A 25,465-nucleotide genomic window follows, 5' to 3' on the forward strand; every position below is an offset into this window, starting at 1 on the left:
GCCGGGTTGGGGCGTAGAGGACAGACGCGGCCACCTGCGCCGGCCCTACCCTCGCACCCCGCCGTGGTGGTACTGTTCGTCGGTTCCAGATCAACCCTTCTGCAGCTTCGCCCCATTCCTGCACCTAGAGCTCCCGGTCTCCGCCTCCTTCCCTCGATTTTTAAACCTAGGAGGGGACAAAACCGGAGCCAGATGTGTCGGAGTCCTCGGCTCTCCCCCCCCCCCCCCCCCCCGCTTCTCCCTCTCCCTCCTCTTGGGTTTCCTAAAACCCGGAGCCCTGGAAGTGAGGATTCGGAGCCGGACAGACACGGCGCAAACTACTTGGCTAAGCGGCTCTTCGGGGACTGGAAGCCGGGAGGGAGGAGGAGAAGAAGCCGGGCATGCTCAGTGGGTGGGACAAAGTTGGGTTTTTTTTTTCCCCCCCTCTTCTTTTTTTTTTCTCGGTCGCAAGTAGGAAGCTTTTTGCACTCCACCACCTCTGGCCGGCTGGGAAGACGTCATCGCTTCCGCCCTACTTCCTCCTCCTGTTGGCGGCGGTGAGAATCCAATATGGAGTAAATCGGTGGAGTCGAGAGATGGGGCTCGGACGGGGCGCCCTGCACCGCCTCCCAGGCGCACCTCCCCCGGCCGCCGACCGCTCCCCGGAACCGTGATTGGCCCGCCCCCCTGGGGGCGACCCCGGGCCCAGCCCCCACCGCGTCCGGCCTCCTTCTCCTCCCCCTCCTCCTCCCCCTCCTCCTTCTCCTCCTCCTCCTCCTCCTCCTCCTCCTCCTCCTCCTCCTCCTCCTCCTCCTCCTCCTCCTCCTCCTCCTCGCGGCACTGCCCGCCGCCCCGAGGCGCGCTTGTTTTTCTCCGGCTCTCCCCCACCGTGGTCCCCTGCCCAAATCTCGCCCCTCCGGCCGCTCGGCGTCCGGGAGCCCCCTCCCGCTCGGCGGCGCTGCGGCGCGCGCTCCGCCGATCCTGCCCGTGCACCCCTTCCTCAGCCTTGCGCACGGCTCTCGGGTCGCACGGGTTCCCTCTCTGCTTCGGCGCCCCCTTCATCTCCAGCCCCCCCCCCACCCAACACTACCACCAAATCAGGCGATCTCGGAGATGTGAAGAAGGGGGGTGAGCGGACAGGAAGATGAAGGGAGCAAAGCTGCCCGCCGCGGGACAGGCGTCTAGGTGAACAAGAAAATGACCGAAGAAACACACCCGGACGAGTAAGTTCGCGGCGGGGTGGGACGAGGGTGCCCCGCCGGGGTAGCTGGGGGGCCGGGATCGAGGACGCGGCGGCGACTCGCCGGGTGAACTTGGCTTCGGGTGCAGCGACTCGCTGACCTGTCAGGCTGGGGTGCAGGATTCCCCCCCGCTGGAGTGAGGCGCGGGCGAGCGCTGCCGCGGGCGGGTGGGGGCACGCTCGGGGTCGGCGGGCGGCCGGTTGCTGCGGGGGCCAAGGGCGCGCGGGTGACCTCGGGGCGGTCCCCGCTCCCTCTCCGGGGACTCCCCCCTCCCCGTCCCCTTCCCAGATCCTTGGCTGTCCGCGCGGAAGATATGCGCCCCCCCCGCCCCCCCTGGCTCAGGCTTCTCGGGGTCGATGGATTTGTACACGGTGACTTTGTGACTCCCGCCCTGCCTTCGGCTCCCAGGTCCGCTCCGGAGCCCACTGGGGCCCAGGCTCCGCCATTTCGTTTTCTTGAATCGCTCTCATTTGCATACCACATTTTCATTCATAAAAAACACTGCAGTGCGAGGGGAGGACTGGCGCGGGCGGCGCGGGGGTCTGTGGAGCCGGGGTCTGCACGCGGGCCGGTGCATCGGAGCCGCCCCAGGGCTGCTTGGTGGTGGGTGGGGGTGTGTGGGGGGGTCCCGGAGCGTGCGGAGTGCGTGCACGCGCTTGTGGGCCGGGTCCACGCGCCCCGCGGGGTCTGGGCCCCTCGGGGATGGGGGTGGGGGGCGGATCCGAAGCGTGTGCCGTGGGGGCGTGCGGGGCAGCGAGCGGGGAGGGAGCGCGCGCGCGCGTGTGGAAGTGTGTGTGTGTGTGTGTGCGCGCGCGCGTGCACGTGCAGGCGTCCGGGGCCGAGGGGGAACAATGCTCCGGGGTGCTGGGTTAGAGGGGCTCCTGCGCCGCCCCGCGCGGGATCCGTGCCCGTCGCGGTCCTCTGGGCAAGGTGCAGCTTTCTCCCTCCTCCGAGCGGCGGGATCGAGTTGGGGTTTTATTATTTGTTTTTTTTTTTTTTTACCCCGCCGGAGGCGGTTCCCGGTGGAGCGTGACGGGGCCCGAGCCGGTGGCCCGGCGCGACCGGTCGTAGGTCTGGGGTCCGTGCGGTCACTCAGCGGCCGCGGTGGCTGCGGATCGGTGGCTTGTCCCCGCCACCAGCCACTCTTTTTATTTTATTTTTGTGAATAAGACACTCTCCTTTATTGTCACATGATATCCCTCCTCCCCTGCACATTCATAAATCCGGAGCCTGCCTGGGCTCCTGTTCATTCAGTGCTGCCATTAGCTAAGGTAGCGGTGGCGCCGGCTCGGGCGCGGGGACGCGTCCGGGAGGATCGTCCCCTCGCTGCGGAGCAGGGGGGCTGCGTGGAGCTAGTGCTGGAAGGCCCTAGGCCTTTTGTGGGTGGGGGTCCCCCCCTTCTGCGTTTGGCTCTTTGGGATTCTAGAGTTCTGGGAGGGGAAGTGACTCAGGGCTGGGCTGCAGGGAGGCTGGCAGCTCTTGCAGCAGGTGACTACCGTGTTCTACTGGAAGAAATCTCACTTGTTTTTGAAATGTCCTTTTACCCTTTAGCATTTGGGGCTGGGCTGGGTGGGAGAAGGGGGTGGTGGTGCTGCTGATTTTTGCTAAGGGAATTTCCTTCCTTTGGGCCCTCAAGGATGCTCCCCCAACTCTCCAACACCTGTGCACTATAGCGGATGGTCTTTCTACTTTAGTCGTTTTGCTTTGCCTTCCTACACCTATGGTGAAATAGGAAAGGGGAAAAAAGTTATATTATGGCTGATGGAATATGAAGAGGAAAGGCGGTTCTGTCAGGCCTTGCCTCTTGTTGAACTTGGGTTGTTCTTTGTACGTGCACTTGAGTAGTGAGGGATCCTCTCCTTATTGTCAGTGGCCTTGGGAGTCCTTGGAAAGGTTTAATTACATTAGGTTGCTTGGCTTATGGCTTGGTAGTGCAGGCCTGGCCTCGTCTTTTTGTTGTTTTTGTTGGTTGTGGGGTTTGAACTGTGGGCTTGGGCGCTATTCCTCAGCTCTTCAGCTCAAGGCTAGCTACTCTACGACTTGAGCCACAGCACCACTTCCGATTTTCTGGTGGTTCATTGGAGATTGGACTCTCAGGCACTCTTCTGCCCGGGCTGACTTTGAACTGCCATCCTCAGATCTCAGTCTTCCCAGGAGCTAGAATTACAGGTGGGAGCCACCAGCACCCTCACCTTTTTTTACAGCATCATATTGGTCTTGCATCCTACATCATTTGCTATCAAAGCTAAAGGACTTCAGACATGGCTAGCAGTAAAGAAATATTGCCATTTCCAGGCTTTCAGAGCAAGTTCAGCCTCCACTGTTGTGAGAAACCCTGTGGAGACAATAGATATTGGAGGATAGGTTCTAGTTTCTGTTAGAAAATCTCAAACCTTGGGCCTTAGCCACTGCAGAAATGGCCTTCTGGGGTTACTTATAATGAGATAATTTTGGCCTCGAACAGGAAATGCCTTGGAAGGGAACAGCAACATGGATAGTGAATTGCCATTGTAGTCACTGTCCATTGTATTTTGAGTCTTATGTAATTACCCTCCTGAAAATTTTATTTTAAACGTTAGTGCCAGTAAAGTTTCTCTTTCTGACTTACAGAACGTGCCATGATTGCTTTCTTTCTTTTTGACCACACTATCTGGGAGCTTAGAGTTTAAATTATTGCTTCAGTATGGTAACCATATTAACATTTTGCTAGATTGATTACTCCTTTTATTTTTTATTTATTTATGATTGTAAAGGTGATGTACAGAGGGGTTTACAATTAAACAAATCAGATATTGAGTTACATTTCTTTTTGAATGGTGTCACCTCTTTGATTACTCCTTTTAGATATGAAATTTAGTCTGTTGTTTATCTTCTAATGTTTTTCATTCTTATTTATTTTTTTTAATGGTCCTGGGCCTGAACTCTGGGCCTGAGCGCTATCCCTCAGCTCTTCAGATCAAGACTAGCCCTCTACTACTTGAGCCACAGCACCACTTTCAGCTTTTTCTGCTTATGTGGTGCTGAGGAATTGAACCCAGGGCCTCATGCGTACAAGGCAAGCATTCTACCACTGAGCCACCTTTCCAGACCCTCTGCTAATGTTTTATATTTGAGATCTCATACTTTCTGGAAGCAAGCAGGATGTGTAACTTGCAAACAGAATTGGTGACATCAGACTGGAGACAGAAAGATAGAAAAAAGAAGTTTGTCTGTTTGCTTTTGTGATGCTAGATTATGGGATCTAGAGTCCTGAGCTATTTCCTTAGCCCTTAAAATAGATTTCCTTGGTAGTCCACAACATAATTAAAAACAATTTTTTTTTCTGGTCATGGGGCTTGAACTCTGTACCTAGGCACTGCCCCTGAGCTCTTCAGCTGAAGGCAAGCACTCTATCACTTGAGCCAGAGCACCATTCCAGTTTTCTGGTGGTTTATTGGAGATAAGAGTCTCACAGCCTTTCCTGCCTGAGCTGGCTTTGAACTGCAATCCTCATATCTCAGTCTCCTGAATAGCTAGGAGTACAGGCATGAGCCACTGGCACCTGGCTATAATTAAAAATTTTATAAAATAGGTTTAAAAAAGATACTTATTTAATATCAGTATAATAAACCAGAATCCTGAAACTGGTAAACTAGTGCTTAATTAAAACTAAGAATATTTTGTCTTGTAATGTTCTTTCTTTGTGTCAGTTTAATACTCCTTTTATGTAGATGGTAATTCAGAAAGCCAGCCTGCTTTTGTTGATGGTCCCAAGAGATAGTTTCCGAATAGAAAATGCACTGGCTATTTTCCTTTGATCTCACTCCAGACAGAAATGCATCTTCAGATTTACATTTCTGCTGATTTTCTTTAAAAATTTAAAAAGTTGGCCTGAGGATGTAGTTCAGCAGTAGAGTACTTGCCTAGCATGCACCAGTCCTTGGGTTCCTACTTGTGCGTGACACCTACACAAAAAGCACCAACGAAGTATTGAAAGTAGTCTTTTTTGGTTAGTCATGGACTTGAACTCAGGACCTGAGCACTGTCCCTGAGCTATTTTGCTCAAGGTTAGTCTACTACTTTGAACCACAGCCCCACTTCTGGTTTTCTGGTGGTTAATTGGAGAAGAGTTTCATGGACTTTCATGGACTTTTCCTGGGACTGGCTTTGTTTTGAACCCCAACCCTCAGATTTCAGCCTCCTGAGTAGGTAGGATTACAGGCATGAGCCACCAGTGCCCAGCTGAAAGTAGTCTTTAGGAATGGGAATATTTTTTGAAGTCAAACAGATTTTGTCTGTATTTTATCTTTTTTTTTGTCGGCTGTGGGCCTTGAACTCTGGGCCTGGGCGCTGTCCCTCAGCTCTTCAGCTCAAGGCTAGCACTCTACCACTTGAGCCACAGCACCACTTCCAGCTTTTTCTGCTTATGTGGTACTGAGGAATAGAACCCAGGGCCTCATTCATATAAGTCAAGTACTCCACCACTGAGCCACCTCTCCAGCTCCTAAAAATAACCCACTTCTTGCCAGCTTTACCTTCAGTCATATTTTGTCATACTGCTAGAAGGTTCTCTATTGAAAAAAGAAAGAAAGAAAGAAAAAGTTAAATGTTTTTGCAGATCCACTTCAAAGACTTGACAGGCATTGAGACTTTATACTGAGAAGCTTGTGCTTACTTCTCAAAAGATGAGAGAACTCTGTGAAAACACGGTACCATTTTCATACTTTACAAAATTAAGACTAATTTCCTGATGTCTTCTTACCACTCAACCTGAACATGTCTGAAAAAAAAGTCCTTTATAACTAGTCAGCCAGAGAGCAAAGGCCCTGAGTTAAATGAATGAATAATCCATAAGCAAGGTTTACTCAAGATCTGAGTCAAGTTATTTACATATCTTGCAGTGGTTTTATGGCATTGAATAGAAATCAATCCTGTCTATTTTGGTGGAGCTGTTTGAGGATGGAGATAGTTTATTTATATGAAGCTTACAATAGGTTTTTCTATGTGGCATTCAGATGAGTGGCTCAGCTTGTTAATTTTCAGAGAACCCTGTGAGGCGGAAGCCTACAGTTCCTTGTCCAAGACAGCAGGGGTTTTTGTTTTTGTTTTTCCCAAATAGCACGTGTTACATTTTCTGAGCAACTCTGAGATAGATGGTATTATCCCCATTTATAGATGGGGACACTAGGTTCAAAGTCATGGCTTTAATAACTGAAGGAGCTAGAAATTGAATGCTTTTAACAGGAAGAGCTCTGTGTTCCTAACTAACCAGTGTTGGGAGTGGGAGCAGGAGGAAGCCAACTTCAGTGAATCAGGAAGGGCCTCAGTTTTAGGCAGGCTCTCTACCCCAAGCTATGATCCCTGGCCCCCAGTCTTAGTCATTCTGACTTCAGAGCTCACATCATTTCTGCCAGTCATGCTGTTGGTGCATAATTCATCTGAATTGGTAACAATCTGTCATTGCCATGATTTTTCTTACTTTATTTCTCTTCCCTGAAAATGCTGGGAGGCATGGGTGCATTCTGCATTAAAGCGAAGCTAGATAATTTTAGGGTTGAGAATTCTGTGATTCACCTCAAGATTATAGAAGTAGAGGAATTCAGCATTCTATCACTAGAATATTAGAACTATAGTAATTGAAGTTACAACTGCAGAATAGTAACCCAAATTTGGGAAATATTGATCCATTTCTCTGTGAATTAGCTTTAAAAAAGAGAGTGTTTCTGTTCTACTTATATAGAATTCTTTAATAATGTTAAAAATACAGAGTTGACTGCAGAACTGGAATCTTGGTTCACTTACTGGAAATGGAAAGTCTTGAGGAAAAAAAACCTTGGAAAGATCTTTAAGGATCTTATAAACCAAGACCTGTCAATGTGTACCATTGGGTGTATTTACTGCAAGGCCTCACAGCTAGTTTGGTACTAGACCTGGCTCATGCTATTAGCACATGCTATTTCCATTTTGGCCATCTAAGTCCTTTGTGTTTTCTAGTTCCTTTCACAAAACATATATAAGTGAAATAGTAGGAATACCAAACACTTTCGCTTCTATAGTCTGTCAGTCTGCTTATTCTTGCTTATTGCTTGGTTGCCTTTTTTTTGGTCCTGGGCTTGAATTCTGGCCTGGGAATTGTCCTCAGCTTGTTTTTTGCTCAAGGCAAGAGCTCTACTACAGCACCAGTAATGGCTTTTTTGAGTTGTGTATTGGAGCTAAGAATCTCACAGGCTTTCCTACCTGGACTGGCTTTGAATTGCAATCCTCAGATCTCACCCTCCTGAGTAGTGAGGATTACAGGCATGAGCCACCAATGCCTGGTTTGTTTTGTTTTTGTTTTGAGACAAGGCCTCACTCTTATTTAGTCCTCAGCTGGCCTGTAACTCACTGTGCAGTCCAGGCAGCCCTCTAACCCCTGATCTCATGCCTTTGCCTCTGAGTGCTAGGATTACAGGTGTATAACATATACCCGTTTGCTGGTGCTTTTTGTTTTGAATTCTTTTTTCTCCACCTACGGATACAGTTCTTCTGCTCATTCTCCAGCCAGCTTTGAGCTATTCCATTTGAGAGGTCCTTCTTGACTTTTTCTGCTCTATCCCTATTTTCCTAGTCAAAACTGGTATTTTTCACTTTACATTGTAGTAGTTGTCCCCATGTAGAAATTGGGCTTCTCCTCAGCCAGATTCTGGGTTATACTATGGGGTTACTTTTCAGCTGTTTAGTTTCTAGTCATGTGGGAACTGGAAAGAACAAGATTTATTTATTTATTTGTTTGTTTATTTATTTTGAGACTTTCATTGTATCACCCAGGCTGGTGTCAAACTCTTGGGGCTCAAGAAATTCTCCTGCCTAAGTCTCCCAGAGTAGCTGGAATTACAGGCATGTGGCACAGTGCCTGACTTGGAAGTAGATGATCTTGAGCACAGTGAAACAGGGCCTGTGTTTCTAACTGCAGGGGAATCTGCAGAAATCACGATATTAACAATTTGCAGTAGCTGTGGGGTTCTGGTGGAGTCTTCACACTTTAGGTTGGAGACAGCTGTGCTGATGAACTCCAATATTGGCAGAGGTCCGACATTGCTGGCTGAACACAAATACACACTCTAACAGCAGAATCCTCAGAAATGGAACAAGATGATAATGGAGGTAGAGCAGGAAGTTTTAGTCTGTGGTTTATTTGTTTTGGCTCATTTTGTCTTAAGGAAATTGAACTTGCTTTTTCTTTCATTTTCTTTTTTTTTTTAAAGATCTAGTCGTATTGATAATTTTATTTATTCTTAGAAATGTTTCTTTTTCATCAGTATGTCAAGCTAGGCATTCCTCCGTAAGGTGACATTTGTCACCATGAAATCAAAGGAATATTTCACACTGATATACACAGTATCCTGTGGAGGAAAAACATACTGTCTGCATGCTTGTCCTGGGTGGCCATGAAGAATGGTTGTACAGTCTCACATATACTTCGAGTCCAGGAGTAGTAAAATTCTTGGTATTGACTGGTATAGGAATTTGCCTTAATTAATTTCCAGCTATGTCATAACTTATTTCCCTTTTCAGTTAATCTTTATGACTAGTATGCTCATGTATGGCCTATTGCACATGTGCATCAATTGTGCTTATGTTACTTAACCACTAGCACAGTTTGTGAGAGAGAGAGTGAACTTAATTCATGTTCTTGATTTGGCCTTTTTGTATCATTTGAGCCATGCCTCTATTTCTGGCTTTTTTGGGGGGTGGTTAGAGATAAGAATCTCTTAACTTCAAAACCTCCATCCTCAAATCCCAGCCTTCTGACTAGCTAGGATTACAGGTGTGAGTCACCAGTAGCTGGCTAAGTATGATAATTTAAAAACAAAATTTCTCTGTTCAGATGGGATGGGGACAAGGATGGAAGGGGTGACTAATGCACACTTAGATGGACCTGTTAAATTGTAACCCCCCCCCCTTGTACAAGCTTTTTTCTTTTTCTTTTTCTTTTTTTTTTTTTTTTGCCGTCATGCGGCCTGAACTCTGGGCCTGGGCGCTGTCCCTCAGCTCTTCAGCTCAAGGCTAGTGCTCTACCACTTGAGCCACAGCGCTGCTTCCAGCTTTTTCTGCCTATGTGGTGCTGAGGAATCAAACCCAGGGCCTCATGCATGCAAGGCAAGCGCTCTACCACTCAGCCACCTTCCCAGCCCCCCTTGTACAACCTTTTGAAGTAAAGAAAAAAAATTTAAAAGAAAACATTGTTTACCTATACTTAGAGGGTGGAAGTAAAGAAATGGATTTTTACTTCATCCCAGCATTTAGCACTTGGCATTGAAGAGATTAGAACAAAAACAGGCAACTTGTAAAATGTATGACTATGGCTCCCCTCTGTGTACTGAAATAATGATTTTTTTTTAAACCTACTTGTTTCTGTTCTTAGATATATTCCCCACGGTCCATTCACAAATGCTTAAAATTTAATTAAATGGTTGAGTTTCTTAATTGCCTCTCCTTATTCATTTGGTAATCATATCTTTGTCTTTTCATTTTCATGATTTATTCCTGTTGCAACCCTCCGAGTGCTCCTTAATCCACTGCAAAGGGGAGAAACACAGTAACAGAGACTGGACCAAGGAACTGTGGTTGGGGCATCAAGGGACCTATAGCCAGCAAAGTGATCCAAAGTCCCAATAACCAAAGTTTTTATTGGTCTTGTGCAAGAAAATAAGGTGCAAACTTCAAACATGTGACAATATTTTGTATACTAGTGACCTTATTCTGGGAAGGAGAGCTAAATAGTAAAAAGTCTACAATTTGCATAAACCTAAGTCCACCCTTAGGCTCCTACATATTTTGGAGTGGAATCTGAGTTCCCATAAGTCTGTACTGATTGACCATTCCAGGAAAACTCTCTGAGCTTATTGGGAGAAGGCATTCCAAACTCCCAATCCCTTCTAGGGTCTCATAGCTTGCTTGGATTTTTGGGCTTTTAAACCTAAGTCTAGGCTGGGAATGTGGCTTAGTGGTAGAGTGCTTGCCTAGCATGCATGAAGCCCTGGGGATTCCTCAGTACTACATAAACAGAAAAGGCCGGAAGTGGTGTTGTGGCTGAAGTGGTAGAGTGCTAACCTTGAGCAAAAGACACTCACGGAGTACCCAGGCCCTGAGATCAAGACCCAGGATTGCCCTTGCCCCCCAAATTAAAAAAAAAACCACCCAAACAATCCTAAGTCTACCTTTAAGCTCCCATATAGTTTAGGGTGGAATGGGAGTTCCTGTTAAGTCAGGACTGATTGACTTTTCCAGAAAAATTCTCAGGGTTCGGAGAGTGTGTTGGGAGAAGGCATTCCAAACTCGCAATCCTTTTGGGGGTTTCACAGCTTGGATTTTCAGGCTCTCACATATTCCTCTTATTGTCTCCTTGCATTGCTTTGGCTCTGCCCAGGGTGGGTGGTTGAGATAAACACTGTTTGATTTGCTCTGGATTCTACCCTGGCTGCATAAATGCACAGGGAAGCTGGACCCTCTGTCCTTCTAGGTGTGGGAAGAACTTATTGACCCTTGTCCCCATGGCCTGGCACAGTGCTGAGAACATAGTAGCCTTTCTACAAACCTGTATTGATTGAAGTACATACTTGCTAATTGAAAAAAACAAAGTTTTACTTTATAGAAAAATTTAATAATGGTTGAGCATGTGTGGCACATGTCTGTAATCACAACACTGGGGAGGCTGAGGCATGAGGATCACAAGTTTAAGGCTAGCTTGGGCTACTTAGTGAGACCTTGTCTCAACCAAAAATTATTCATGTTACTCCTACATCCGAAAAGAGAATTTGAGATGGCCTTTTCAAGACTACCAAAGGGAAGAATTGTATAATGATAGTAGAATGAATATGGTCTCCTGGGCCAGGTCCTACCTGTGACCTCTTTCGGATGAAGTGTACCTGCTAAGAGTCTGGGTTACTGAATGGAGGTTCATTCTGCTGGAACAGGCATAGTTGGTCAAAGCATTAGAAATAGGAAAACATAGCCAGGCACTAGTAGCTCATGCCTGCCTTGAGCTGAAGAGTTGAGGGACAGTACTCAGGCCCAGAATTCAAGCCCCACCACCAACCAAAAAGAAAGAAAGAAATAGGATAACCTAGATAGAACATTTTATTGCAGTTAATTGGATTTAACTGGAGATAAATGTCTCTTGGAATTTCCTGCCCAGGCTTTGAATGGAATAGTGATCCTCAGATTTCAGCCTCCTTAGTAGCTGGGGTTGCTGGGTGTAAGCCACTAGTACCTGGCTTAAGTATCTTTCTTTTGAGATTTACAAGGCAGGATAGATGCCATTTTTAGCTACTTTTTGAAGCAGGAAATGAGATTCTCACCTTGCTTTTATTAGGAGACAAGTGATTTACTCAAGTTTCTTGGGGAGCTTGTGGGAAGAAAATTAGAACTTAGATGGCCTGTCCTGCTGTTCCCTTTGCTTTTCTAAGTCTGCCCTAGTGGATCCCTCTAGAATAAATAGCTCTTTTGTGTTTGCAGTGCAATATTAATAATGCTGAGCTCTGGTTATAGACCCTTTTTTACTTGGTGATCTTAGTTGGGGCTTTTTGGTGGTAGAGATTTTGGACTTCTTTCTACATCACTTGTCTGCCCTTTTACTATCAGTGTTCCTCTCCACTTATAGTAGCAAATGTGGCTGCCTTCCCATCCATTCCCCTTTCCTGCCTAAAAAAGTCTTTATTACCAACAGTTTCAAAATGTTTCAAGTCAAAAGTCAGTAGGCTTAGCCTGGTGCCAGTGGCTTACCACCTGTAAGCCTAGCTACTCAAGAGGCTGAGAGCTGAGGATCATGGTTCAAAGCCACCCCAGGCGGGAAAGTCTGTGAGACTCTTCTCTCCAATTAACCACCATGCTGTGGCTCAAAGTGGTAGAGTGCTAGCCTTGAGTAAAAAACCTCAGGTCCTGAGTTCAAGCTCCACAACTGACACACACACACAAAAAGTCAGTAGGCTTGGAGGGAGTGGCTGGCTGGGCCTGGAATTCATCTTTAAGGGGTTAAGTTGGCTTAGGACATGTTTTGTCTACTTGCATGCCATGTTGGTGTTCCATTTTTTATTTCTAGCCAAGGAATAAAGTGGATGAGGGTGTGGGAATACAGATATAGTGCTAGACTCATTTAATTTAATCCTCAACATCTCAGTGATTTTATTCATGCTACAGACCTCTTACAGCTTTATAAATGTAAATAGTCTTAATATAGTTATTCAGTCTCTCTCCATTGCTTAAAGGTTAAGTCAAATCTGTTTTTTCTCAGGCGCAAAAATTCCAGAGAAGGTGTGCCCTTGCCAGGATGAAGTACAGTGGTCCAGTATCTTACTTTTGGCTTCATGGTCCCTTCTCCTTTCCCATCTGTGTGTGAAAAACCAGAGTCTGTTCTGTAAACCAGCTTTAGGACCACACTGTTCATATGTGTGTGTATGTGTGTGTGTGTGTGTGTGTGTGCACACCCACACTTGCTAGTACTCGGTCTTGCCCCTCATCTTTTTCACTAAAGACTGGCACTCTACCACCTGAGTCACAGCTCCTTTTCTGGCTTTTTACTGGTTAATTGGTGATAAGAGTCTCATGGACTTACCTGCCTGGGCTGGCTTCCAACAATGATCTCAGCCTCTATAGGTAGGATTGCAGGCCTGAAACACCAACACCTGGCTTCACTGTCCTTTTTTTTTTTCTTTTTCTTTTTCTTTTTCTTTGGTAGGCTGTGGGGCCTGAACTCTGGGCCTGGGCACTGTCCCTCAGCTCTTCAGCTCAAGGCTAGTACTCTACCACTTGAGCTAGTACTCTACCACTTCTGGCTTTTTCTGCTTAGGTGGTGCTGAGGAATCAAACCTTATGCATGTAAGGCAAGCGCTTTACCACTGAGCTACCTTCCCAGCCCTCCACTGTCCATTCTTACATGTCTTGTGTACTAGGAGATTTAAGGAATACTAGATTCTAGGTGTTGATTTAGAGTAGGGTAGAGTTTGGGTTTTATTCATTTAATGTGTGCCAATACTGGGGCTTGAACTTGAGGCCTGTGCACTGCCCCTTAGCTTTTTCTCTCAATATTGGCATTCTACTATTTGAACCACAGCTCCACTTAGCTTTTTGCTGGTTAATTGAAGAGTCTCACAGACTTTTCTGCTCAAGCTGGCTTTGAACCTTGATCCTTAGATCTCATCATGAGTAGCTAGGATTACAGGTGTGAACCACCAGCTCCAGTGTTAGATACTTTCATATGATATGCCTTAGGGTATAAATACAGTGTTGCTTTGATGACTGATTGATTGCTAGAATTGTTTTCTCTTTTGCAAGTTTCCGCTTGAAGGAACAAGCTAGAAATACAAAAGCCAACAGCCTTGGGCTTCCCCAAGGGAAAAACTTAATGCAAGGCATACCAGAATCCCCTAAGAAAAACAAGCTCTTCAAGTTGTTTTTAGGGCATAAGAGGAAAGAGAATGTGTCTGTGCCTGTGGGCTGTAACAGGAGCGGAGAGTTTGTGAGTATTGTACATACCTTCATGGATGATGCAATGTGCCGGAGAGTCAGGTGTCTACAAACTACCGTTGAGGAAAAGATTCCTGGAGGTTATCTTGTCTGAAGTCACGGAAGGCTTTATATTATTCTTGTTTTCTTTCGTTTTTGGTACTAGGGCTTGAATTTGGGCTTTTTCTACTCAAGGCTGGTACTCTTAACACTTGCGCCACACCGCCACTTTCAGCCTTTTGGAGATTACTTGGAAATGAGTCTCCAAGACTTTTCTGCCCCAGCTGGCTCTGAACCTGAACCCTCAGATCTCAGCCTCCTGAGTAGTTAAGATTACAAGAATGAGCCACCTGCACCCAGCTAGAATTTGTTATTTTTTTTAACCCAGGTCTATGACTCTAAATGCTACCTCTGTAAAAGGACTCCATGTCATAACTGTATAGTGCTTACTTTGCTTACATTAAAAAAAAAAATTATGTGCCAGCTCACCCCTGTAATCTTAGCTATTCAGGAGACTGAGATCTGAGGATTGCAGTTCAAAGCCAGCCTAGGTAGGAAAGTCTGTGAGACTCCTATCTCCAATAAACCACCAGAAAACCTGACGTGGTGCTGTGGCTCAAGTGGTAGAGCGCTTACCTTGAGCTGAAGAGCTGAGGGACAGCACCTAGGCCCAGAGTTCAAACCCCACGACTGACTCCCCTCCCCCCTACCAAAAAAGATTCAGCTTGAATTTAGGTGGGAATGATCAGGAAGAAGGTTTTCTTACCTTAGGGCTTAAAAAAGTTCTTGTTGGGGCTGAGAAGATGACTCAGTGGTAGAGTGCTTGCCTTGCATGTATGAGGCCTTGGGTTCGATTCCTCAACACCACATAAGCAGAAAAAAAAATTCGAAAGTGGCGCTGTGGCTTAAGTGGTAGAGCACTGGGCCTTGAGCTGAGAGACAGCACCCAGGCCCAGAGTTCAGGCATCACTACTGACCAAAAACAATAAGTTTTTGTTGAACATCAAGAGATCCAAGAAATCCATCACATAGGTATTCAAAGGCCCCAAACTATGCATGATGCCTGGCATTCTGCACTTTCTACACAAATCAGTCATGAATGGAAAGCCTGCCCTGGGAAGCAGGCAAGCCTCAGCCCTAGAAGAAATCACAGGAAGTAATTAAACAGAGAAGGTCAGAGAAAGAGGAAGTGGTTGTGTTGTTTCTGATGGGAATAGCAATAGCATTGTTGTTGCTGAGGATCTAGACGATGAAGTTTAAGTCTCCTGGAATGTGACTGCTTAGGAATTTGATTGTATTTAAATTGGGTCCCTTTTAAGTTTATTCTTTAGACAGCAATCTCCTAGGGAAATGAATTGCTTTTAGGTCTTATCAGGAATCCCCACGTGCCTAAGCAGAAGTCTTAAGTGAGAGTTGCTTATAGCTTGGCAAATTGCACTTAAATGAAATGAATGTCAAGATTATTAGAGGTTAATTTTAGGTGTCTGGAGTTCTCCCTAATCCTCCTGATTAAACACTTTAACCATAATAGTTTCCTTAATTGGAATAATGATGGAATATTAGCATGCATATTAAACCATTTACCCAAATTTGAATAGGGTTAAAATGCAAATTATCCATCACTTGTCAGTACTTATACTTTAGAGATAATTCCTGGGGAGAAATGGGAAAGAGATTGGAATATGAATTGGAATGGGGCCTTCTACTTGTGGGCGAGCCAAGAATAGAACAGATAACTGAAGATAAGTGAGAACCTCTTTGTTAACTCCCCTCCCTTCCCCTCCCCTCCCCCAAATAAAAAAGCACTAAAACTAGAAAACCTGTGATGTTACTTAGGCATGAAGGTGGGTGCAATGGGGTGTGTTAGCCTGTCATGGCTTTCTTTCAGAGGAATATGCATGAGAATTAGGGTCCTTCCTCACCATGGTTTAAGCTTGCAAGTCTAGAACTCCCCAGCTGGCAAACAAGTGGGACCCCAGATGCACTCCAAGTGTTTATCACATATATATACATGCATTGTTCTCTCTTCTCATGTCTGTAGGTGCATTTATAGAACAGTAGTATGCAACCTCATTAGAATACTGTTCAACTCATAATCATTGTGGAATGTAAGTGTAGTCCTTGGGGAGGAATGTATTATCCTGGCGTTTATTCCTTTGAGTCTTTATACTTGGAAAGTTAGGAGTTTTTGGACTCGAGTGTATTAGGTGGAAGGTATAAAGGAAACAGGACACATTTCAGTGGAGGTAGTTTGGGGTGTTGAAAGCTAGTACATGTTTTTTCTCTGGAGACAAGGTATCGAGTTAGGGCTTCTGATTAAAGGAGGGCTAGGGGACTTCTGTCTTCCCACTCTACCCTCCTCTGAATTCCTGTTCTGTACCATGCACAACTATAATATTCTCTCTCTCTCTCTCTCTCTCTCTCTCTCTCTCTCTCTCACTCACTCTCTCTCTCCCTCCCCCTCTCTCTCCCTCCCTTCCTCCTCTCTTCTCTCTGTCTGTCTGTCTGTCTGTCTGCCTGCCTGCCTGCCTGCCTGCCTGCCTGCCTGCCTGCCTGCTTGCCTGCCTGCCTGCCTGTCTGTCTGTCTGTCTGTCTGTCATCTCTCTCTGGCTTGAACTCAGAACCTCATACTCTCTCTTGACTTTATTGTTCAAGACTGGCACTCTTGTCACTTGAACCATACTTCCATTGCCAGGTTTTTGCTCGTTAGTTAAGAGATAGGAGTCTCATAACCCGGTGCTGGTGGCTCATGCCAGCCCTGGCAGAAAAGTCCCAGGAGACTCTTTTTTTTTTTTTTAAATTGTGAAAATACTGTACAGAGGGGTTACAATTACATGGGCAAGATAATGAGTACATTTCTTATCAAGCATTGTAGCCTCCTCCTTTGTTTCCCCTTCCCATCCCTTCCCATCCCATCCCATCCTTCCCCCACTCCCCCACTCAACCCTCCTCCCCCGCCTCCCAAAGTTGTAAAGTTCCTTTTCAACATAAGGACTTGTAAGTCTCATTGTTGCAATGGGTCCACCTGTATCCCTATTTAAACAATTTTTTTCCCCTTCCCCTCCACAAATTATAACAACATCAAATACAGTGAAAGCAGGGGTTATACCGTGGGGGAGGGACATACAAAGCAACAAAGAAATAATCTTATAAATGTGTTAGAAACAATCGCATGAAAGAAAAAAAAACGTTTGAATACATTTCTTAGAGTTCAATGGATCAAGAAAATGTGGTATATATATATATATATATATATATATATATATATATATATATATACACACACACACAATGGAATTCTGTGCCTCCATCAGAAAGAATGACATTGTCCCATTTGTTAGGAAATGGAAAGACTTGGAAAAAATTATATTAAGTGAAGTAAGCCAGGCCCAAAGAAACATAGGTCCCATGGTTTCCCTTATTTGCAATTACTAGTATATGTCTGCGACAAGCAGAAAAGATCAGATAAGTCAATGCCAGGAGACTCTTAATCTCCAATTAACCACTCAAACCCAGAAGTCTATATTGTGGCTCAAGTTGTAGATCGCTAGCCGTCTGCACAAAGAAGCTCAGGGACAGTCCTAGGTCCTGAGTTCAAACCCCACAAGTGACAAAAAAAAAAAAAAAAAAAAGAGTTCCACAGTTTTGTCTAACCAGGCTAGCTTAGAATCTCCATCCTCAAATATCAACCTCTTGAGTAGCTTAGATTTCAAGCACGAGCCAGCCACCAGCCCATTCACTTTGTGTGGGGTGTGTGTGTGTGTGTGTGTGTGTGTGTGTGTGTGTGTGTGTGTGTGTGTGTGTGTGTGTGTGTGTGTGTGTGTGTGTGTGTGTGTGTGTCGGGTTTGAACTCTGGGCTTGGGCCCTGTGTGTGTGTGTGTGTGTGTGTGTGTGTGTGTGTGTGTGTGTGTGTGTCGGGTTTGAACTCTGGGCTTGGGCCCTGTCCCTGCACTCTTCAGCTCAAGCCGAGCGCTCTACCGCTTGAGCCACAGCACCACTTCCAGTTTTCTAGTGGTTTATTAGAGATAGGAGTCTCACGGACTTTTCTGCCTGGTCTGGCTTTGGAACACAATCCTCAGATCTCAGCCTCCTGAGTAGCTAGGATTACAGGTGTGAGCCATGGGCACCGGGCCCCATTCACTTTATAGTGCAAGATAAGTGCCCCATTCACTTTATAGTGCAAGATAAGCTACTCCCAATACTAACATCTCTGGAATGGATTTCAAATTGCAAAGAGGAAAGATACCTGGTTACCCTGTGTGCTCCAGACTCTAAAATAAAGGAGTTGAATAAAATAGTACTGAAGGACTCCATTCACCTCAATTATTGGAATGAGACTTCATGCTTTAAAAAACACAGACTTCTTAGAGAAAAGTTTTCTTTTAAAGAGGGAAGAATATAAAGAAGAAATAAAACTAATCAGGGGAGAGAGAGTTCATTTTCCAATAAGTGGGTTGAGCTGAGTTCCCTAGGACTTGGGAAAAGATGATGATGGCATTTAAGGGGAGGGGCAGGGGAGACAAGATGGGGAGAGGGCACCGTTGCATCTAGAGGTTTCCTTCATAGGTAGGGACATTCCACCTCCAAGGTTCTGCTGGGGAGGTAACAGAGAGAGACAGAGAGACAGACAAGAGACAGAGAGCAATAGTCAATTCCACAGTCAATTCCACTTAGAAGAATACTGAGTGCAGGGCTGACAAAATAGGTGTTTGGGCTCCTGTTCTTCAAGTAGAATGGCTGTTTAAGGCTTTGCAGCAAAGAGCTGATGAAGTGTAAAGTTAAAATTAAACTAGTGAGAGGATATAGGCTAGCCTGGAATCAGGGATGCCAATAATCATAAAGTACTATGAGTGAAGGTGGTAAAACTTGTGCTCCAAAGAGTTTGTCTTTCCGTTCATTAGAAGCTGGTCAAAGGGGCCGGTGATATTTTGAACAGAATTAACCAACTTGCTTTGGAGATGAGACATCCAGGTTTGAAATAACCCCAGTGAGATTTTGTGGGGTTTTTTGGACTTGGTATCTTTACTTCACCAGTTGAAACTGCCCTAGTGAATTGACAGGTGTATTGCCCTTCCTCCATCAAGTGTTGGCACCTTGCCTACCACATATTAGAACTCGAGAGATCTTAGCAGGATAGGAGCTCAGCTCTCTCCTTTGAGGGAATAGTCCTGTGAGATCAAGTAATGAATGACCCAGTCACTCAGCTAGTGGATGGTTTAGGCTATACCAGCAAGATACCGTCTGGCCTTGGTTTCTGTCCTGTTTAGAGTACCATGTTAAATATTCATGACGTGTGCTATTCCTGAGTTGTCAAACCCTCAAGAGACAGGAAAAAGATGGTGGAAATGGGAATCAGTTCAGATCACTGGCTCATATAGACATTGAACCATCCACCTTGCTGATCTTGACACAAGACCCTGGATAAGAGGTACATGGATGAGATTCTGAACACTGTTTCTGTGTATCTGGCTTTCAGATGACAGAGATGGGTCTTCAGGTACAGGAGGTTTGGGAATGGAGGCAAGGCACAGTCTGCAGCCCACTGTCCTGGGAAAGGAGATGAGATGAGTACTTGAAGAAACATACATGTCAAGTCCCAGATTTTTGCATTTGGCTACCAGAAAAGTCTGTAAGACATTACCTTGCTCTTTCTTCCCAGCTCCCTTACCTTTCTGTTCTTTCCTGTGTTTGCCTAGGCCATGTGACAGAGGCAACAGGAAGTAATATTTGATATGCAGGTCTCCTGGGGTGGAAGGAGGTGGATTCCAGGGTAGGAAGGGTGTGGGTTGGCTCATTATTGTGAGAACTCCATGGACTTACAGCCAGCAGGTGCTGTTAGAGCAAAGAGAATGAAGGAGGGACAACTGACCTGATCATGTAAAGAATAATTCTATGATTTCACTTTTGTCAGTTATGGGGCTTGAACTTACAGCCTGAGTGCTGTCCCTGAGGTTGTTCATGGGGCTTGAACTTTGGGTCTGGCCACTGTCCCTCAGCTCTTCAGCTAAAGGCAAGTGCTCTACCACTTGAGCCACAGCACCACTTCTGGTTTTCCAGTGATTTATTAGAGGTAAGTGTCTCACAGCTTTTCCTGCCCGGGCTGACTTTGAAATGTGATCCTCATATCTCAGCTTCTTGAGTAGCTAGGATTATTACAGCCAGGAGCCACCACCGCCTCGCTAGATTTCACTTTTACTTACACTTCTCTAGTAGGTGTGGGGACAAGCATGTACCCCTGGTCTTAGTATTATATTGGATCCTATTAGGTCTCAGGCCCAGGATAGCCTTGAACCATCGTCCTTCTGATCTCCCAGTGTGCCCATCCTACTCTTACTTTTTTTTGGGGGGGGGGGTCCGGTTGTGGGGCCTGAACTCTGGGCCTGGGCGCTGTCCCTCAGCTTTTCAGCTCAAGGCTAGCGCTCTACCACTTGAGCCACAGCGCCACTTCCGGCTTTTTTCTTTTTGCTTATGTGGTGCTGAGGAATCGAACCCACTTGAGCCACAGCGCCACTTCCGGCTTTTTTCTTTTTGCTTATGTGGTGCTGAGGAATCGAACCCAGGGCCTCATGCATGCAAGGCAAGCACTCTACCACTGAGCCACCTTCCCAGCCCCCTACTCTTACTTTTTTATAAGGCCATTGCCCCATAGGGTGACTTCAGCTAAACTCAGTATTATTCTTTGTACTGAATCACACATAGAAAGTCATGGCTAAGGGCATGTAAAAACCTAGGCTTGAGGAAGAATAAAAATCTCCACAAGAAGACACACTGTATCTGAAACCACAGTCCAGTGCAGCAGATGCTTTGGGAGCATGTGTGCACACCCCCCATACACCAACCCCCCCCACCCTCCCCAGCATAGTTGAGGCTTGATCCATTTCCCCATTCTGCTTTTAAAGTGTGTTTTATCAGTTACGCACTTCGCAGGGAATAACAGGATTCACACTGCTTGTGTAAGATAGGAAGCTTCTGTTTTCAGAATGCTTTGGGGCTGCTTAAAGTCCCATCCAACCTGTATCCCCTTCCTCCCCCCCATTCTTTATTTTCCATGGTCAAGCCCCATTAGCAGGGTACTCGTACTCATGAAGGGTCCCCTGTGAGCCTAAATGGTTTGGTTTGATTCTCCATGCTTTCCCTACTGATAGGCTCTTCCCTAGTTCTCTTGCTCAGTATCTGGCTGTGTAATAGTAGTGGCCATCTATGGCTCCCTCTGCACTCTTCTGTATGGTGTGTTGGTTGGCTTGTAGCCTGAAACAGATCCAACCCCACCCCAACCTGTCCAAATAAGGACAGTTTATCAGTAACAAGAAATCAAGGTCATACATAGAGCATATCTGGAGTTGGTTGGGATGTGATGGAGGAAACAACCCTTCTGTCTTTTGCTCTTTGGGTTTTTGAGACCAGGTCTTGCTGTAGAGCCTAAACTATGTAGCACAGACTGGCCTTGAACCTCATTATCCTGCTTTAGCCTTTCTAGTGCTGGGGTTACAGTTACATACCACCCCTGCCCAGTTCATCTTCTGTTCTTAATCTTTTAAATCCTCCACAGTCCAGTTGAAATAGAATCTCCCCTATCCTGAGTTAGTAGTTTTAAAATCCATGAGATTCTAAAAGACTGATCAGGCGTGGAAGGGGAAATACCCAACCATACCTAGAGGGTTGCATCCAACATAGACAGTATTGACAGAGCAGCTGGCTCTTGTTAATGTGTCCTGGTTATACCTACAGAATGACATTAGTGGCTTTATTGGTGGTAGAAATATTGTACTTTCTCATTGCAAGTTAGATAGTCTCTGTGGGAGGGGTAGCCCAAATAGATGGTACATGTAACATGAGATCATACAAGACAATTAAAACAAAATCAAGGAAGTGGAGTTATGGCTCAACTTGGTAGAGCACCAGCCTTAAGTAAAAAAGCTTAAGGGATAACACCTGGGCCTTGAGTTCAAGCCCCAGTATTGGAAAACAAAACAACAATTCTAAATGTTGATCCAAAAAGTTTTTTTATTTGAAAAATTCTGAAAGCATATTAAAAAAAACACCTACAGCTGTCCAAAATTAGGACTGTTTATTATTATTATTATTATTTAAAAGGTTTGGCTGACACTGAAAAGGCCCTATTAATTTTTTTCAGATGTTCTCCTGGGTGATGTAACAGATGCCCCAGGGGTATGAACTTAGTGATTTAAGTGGTTAAACTAGTACCTAGAGGATTTTAATTTTTTCCTCCCATTTATTTTTGTAGAATGAGGACCAGTAACCTTACAGGAAACAAGAATAGTTGTAGAACTTGAAGTTTTGACAAACCTTGGTTTACATGGAACCCCGGAAAGCAGAATCATATGCTTTACCTAGAAGTGAAAATCACATTGACTTAAAACAGATGTCTCTGGTGAAGGCAGAAGCCAGCTTTCAGGATTGTAGCTTGTCTCATGGAAGTGGGCCACTATGTGCAAGTGTGGCCACAGCCCATAACTTATTTCACTGGCCTAGTGGAAAACATAAGGGGCACACTTTAAAAAATGGGACAATGTTCTGTAGCCATCAAACTGTGCGTGTTAAAAAATGGTTAAAATGGTCAGTTTTAATGCATATATTTTGTCAATGTTTTAAAAACATTTAAAGAACATAGCTGGGCACTGATGACTCATTCCTGTAATCCTAGCTACATAGGAAGCTATGAGATCTGAGGATCTGTAGGTTTGAAACCAGCCAGGGCAGGAAAGCTCATGAGACTCTTATCTCCAAATAAGCAGCAAAAAGTTGGAAGTGGAGTTGTGGCTCCAGTGGTAGAGCACTATCCTTGAGCAAAAAAAACAAACAAACCTCAGGGACAGTCCTCAGGCCTTGAATTCAAGCCCCCAATACCAGCACTAAAAAAAATTAAAATAAAAGCAAAAACACATTTAAATAACAAAGTCAATGAAGGCCTTGATAGGAACTCAAGAAACTTTCCTGAAAAAAAAAAATAGTATCCCTGTACTCCTCAGAGGCCAGACTCCTATATACATCCCTATTCACACATTTTGAGTTTCTTCCTTGCCTGAGTCCTCTGATCTAGTTCTCTTCTTCCCTCCCCTCAAAACATTGCATAGACCTTTGAGGCAGATGAATTTTGAAACTTGGCCAATGTTGCCCAAAGTTGTATATCACCTTAAGGGCCCTGCAATTTATTAAGCATGGGTGTTTCTGTTTTAAAGCATCTTGTCAGACAATGTTGCAGTCAAGCTGATAGTAGAGCTTGGGCCTATGTGAGGCCTGGAAGGATTTCATGGAGACTTCTGTATGTTCATAGACTGATAGGCCCCTGGGCCTAGCACCTCCTAACCAAAGTTTCCACACCCTCAGCAGGGCGCCAGTGGCTCACAGCTGTAATACTAGCTACTCAGAAGACTGAGATTTGAGGATTATGTTTCAAAGTCATCCTGGGCAGGAAAGTCCAGGAGACTCTTATCTCCAATAAATCACTGGAAATCTGGAAGTTGTGCTGTGTCTCAAGTGTTAGAGTGCTAGCCTTGAGCTGAAGAGCTGAGGAACAGCGCCCAGGCCCAGAGTTCAAGCCTCATGACTGACAAAAAAAACCCAAACACCCACAAAAACAACACATCCTCTTAGCACAAGTATTCATCCCCCCCATCCTTATTTTTTCCTTTCTTTCTTTCTTTTTTTGTACTGGTACTGTGGATTAAATTTATTTGTTTATTTATTTATTTATTTTTGTTGGTTGTGGGACTTGAACTCTGGGCCTGGGCGCTGTCCCTCAGCTTTTTAGCTCAAGGCAAGCACTCTGCCACTTGAGCCACAGTGCCACTTCTGGTATTCTGGTGGTTTATTGAGATAAGAGTCTCATGGAAGGGCTGGAAAGGTGGCTCAGTGGTAGAGTGCTTGCCTTGTATGCATGAGGCCTTGGGTTCAATTCCTCAGCACCACATAAGCAGGAAAAGCGGGAAGTGGGGCTGAGGCTCAGGTGGTAGAGCGCTAATCTACAGCTGAAGAGCTGGGGGACAGCGCCCAGGCCCAGAGTTCAGGCCCCACAACCGGCCAAAAAAAAAAAGCCGGGCGCTGGTGGCTCACGCCTGTAATCCTAGCTACTCAGGAGGCTGAGATCTGAGGATCATGGTTCAAAGCCAGCCCGGGCAGGAGAGACCGTGAGACTCCTATCTCCAATAAACCACCAGAAAACCGGAAGTGGCGCTGTAGCTCAAGTGGTAGAGCGCTTGCCTTGAGCTGAAGAGCTGAGGGACAGCGCCCAGGCCCAGAGTTCAAGCCCCACGACCGACAAAAAAAAAAAAAAAAAGAGTCTCATGGACTTTGCTCCCTGGGCTGGCTTTGAACTGCCATCTTCAGATCTTAGCCTCCTGAATAGCTAGGATTATAGGCATGAGCCACTGGTGAGCAGCTGTGGATTAAATTTAAGGCCTCACACTGTCATTTGATTTTTTGCTCAAGTTTAGCATTCTACTGCTTGAACAGCACCTCCATTTCTGACTTTTCGGTGGTTAATTGAAGCATAATCTCATGGATTTTCCTGTCTGGACTGGCTTGGAGCTCTGACGCATCTTCAGATCTCAGCCTCCTGAAGAGCTGGGATTACAGGGATGAGTCACTGCTGCCTGGCGGTACTTGTTCTTGATTGTTGGAAACTGTACACTCACTCATTTATTATAAACTGTAGGCCTGGCGCTTTTCAGCCTTGAGAAACATTTTTCAGTCACCATATTTAATACTTAATTTGGTGATCTGTATCCAGTAAGAAGAAGAAAAAAAAAATGTTGGGCTACTTTCCGCTTTGGAGTTAGCATTATTTATGAGGAAGCACACAGCCCTTCCAAGAATGAAAACAGGACCCAAAAATCTGGCAAATTAAGGGAGCCAAGAAATGTCCTACCGCAGAGAATGACCTTCGACTTCTGCTTGGATGGCTATATCTCAGAAAGGAACCTTGGCTCTCATATTACAGGGATGTAGTCAGTCTCTGCTTCTGTGGAACCATGGTTCTCTGCAGCAGTGACCATCATTCTAACCACCCAAGGAAACTGCCTTCTCATCTGCTGCCCACACACAGTCCCAGTCTTCTAAGAGCACACAGGTCTTGCATGCTTTCACAGGGGAGCCCAGAACTGAGCTGCTTTTCTAGTGGCCACAGCTTCTTAGCAGTTGTGATACTTGTCTCTTGGTGTAGTCTCCCGTGGCTTGGGGCCATGGCTAGTGTACAGGCACCATGCTGTTGGTGCGGGAAGTTCATACAAGTGTGGAGTCATCATCAGTATAGCAGACATATCTCCCCTTGATAGGGATGCTTGCTCACTTCCTGGATGATTTACTGGTCCAGGTATGGAGAAGGGGGTTTGCTCCTGCTCCAAGGATCTCTCTCCACTTCTGGGTGTTGGGGCTTGGGTCTTGTGTTGTCTAGGTGGAGGCCTTTGGTAAGAATGAAGGGGAATGGAAGTGTTGTCCGGGCCACCTACTCAGTCAGTGCTCAGGAGGGCTTATTAAAAATACAGATGTCAGAGGCCCACCCAGACCTCCCGAATTATTAGCCTCTGTGGGTATGGGGCCCAGGAAATGAGTGTGTTTGAAATGATCTTCAGGTGATTTGTCTGCTTGCAAGCCCAAGTTGAGTTCCATTTCCTAAATTGTAATCAGATCCTTCAGGTTCATTTTTCTTACATGTCTTAACTACTGAGGACTCAGAAATTGTAAAGGCCACCTTTGTGCCTTCCTCCAGCCACCCAGAGCTTTTAATAGTTCCTGAGTATGTGTTTACACAATCTGTATTTTAT

General features: G+C 45.6%; 1 protein-coding gene across 1 annotated transcript in view; it reads left to right on the forward strand.

The window, feature by feature from the left end:
• Positions 1 to 352: 352 nt before the first annotated feature.
• Positions 353 to 25,465, forward strand: part of Spred2 (sprouty related EVH1 domain containing 2) — a 128,306-nt gene continuing 103,193 nt past the window's right edge. The window contains exon 1 of the mRNA XM_070004508.1: positions 353 to 1,202. Coding sequence (XP_069860609.1) covers positions 1,177 to 1,202 — 26 coding nt within the window. The 5' untranslated portion in view covers positions 353 to 1,176. The remainder of the gene's footprint in view (positions 1,203 to 25,465) is intronic.

This window comes from Dipodomys merriami, unplaced genomic scaffold (assembly GCF_024711535.1).
Source record: "Dipodomys merriami isolate MVZ:Mamm:240054 unplaced genomic scaffold, mDipMer1.0.p SCAF_63, whole genome shotgun sequence".
In the NCBI taxonomy this organism is placed as follows: Eukaryota; Metazoa; Chordata; class Mammalia; order Rodentia; family Heteromyidae; genus Dipodomys; species Dipodomys merriami.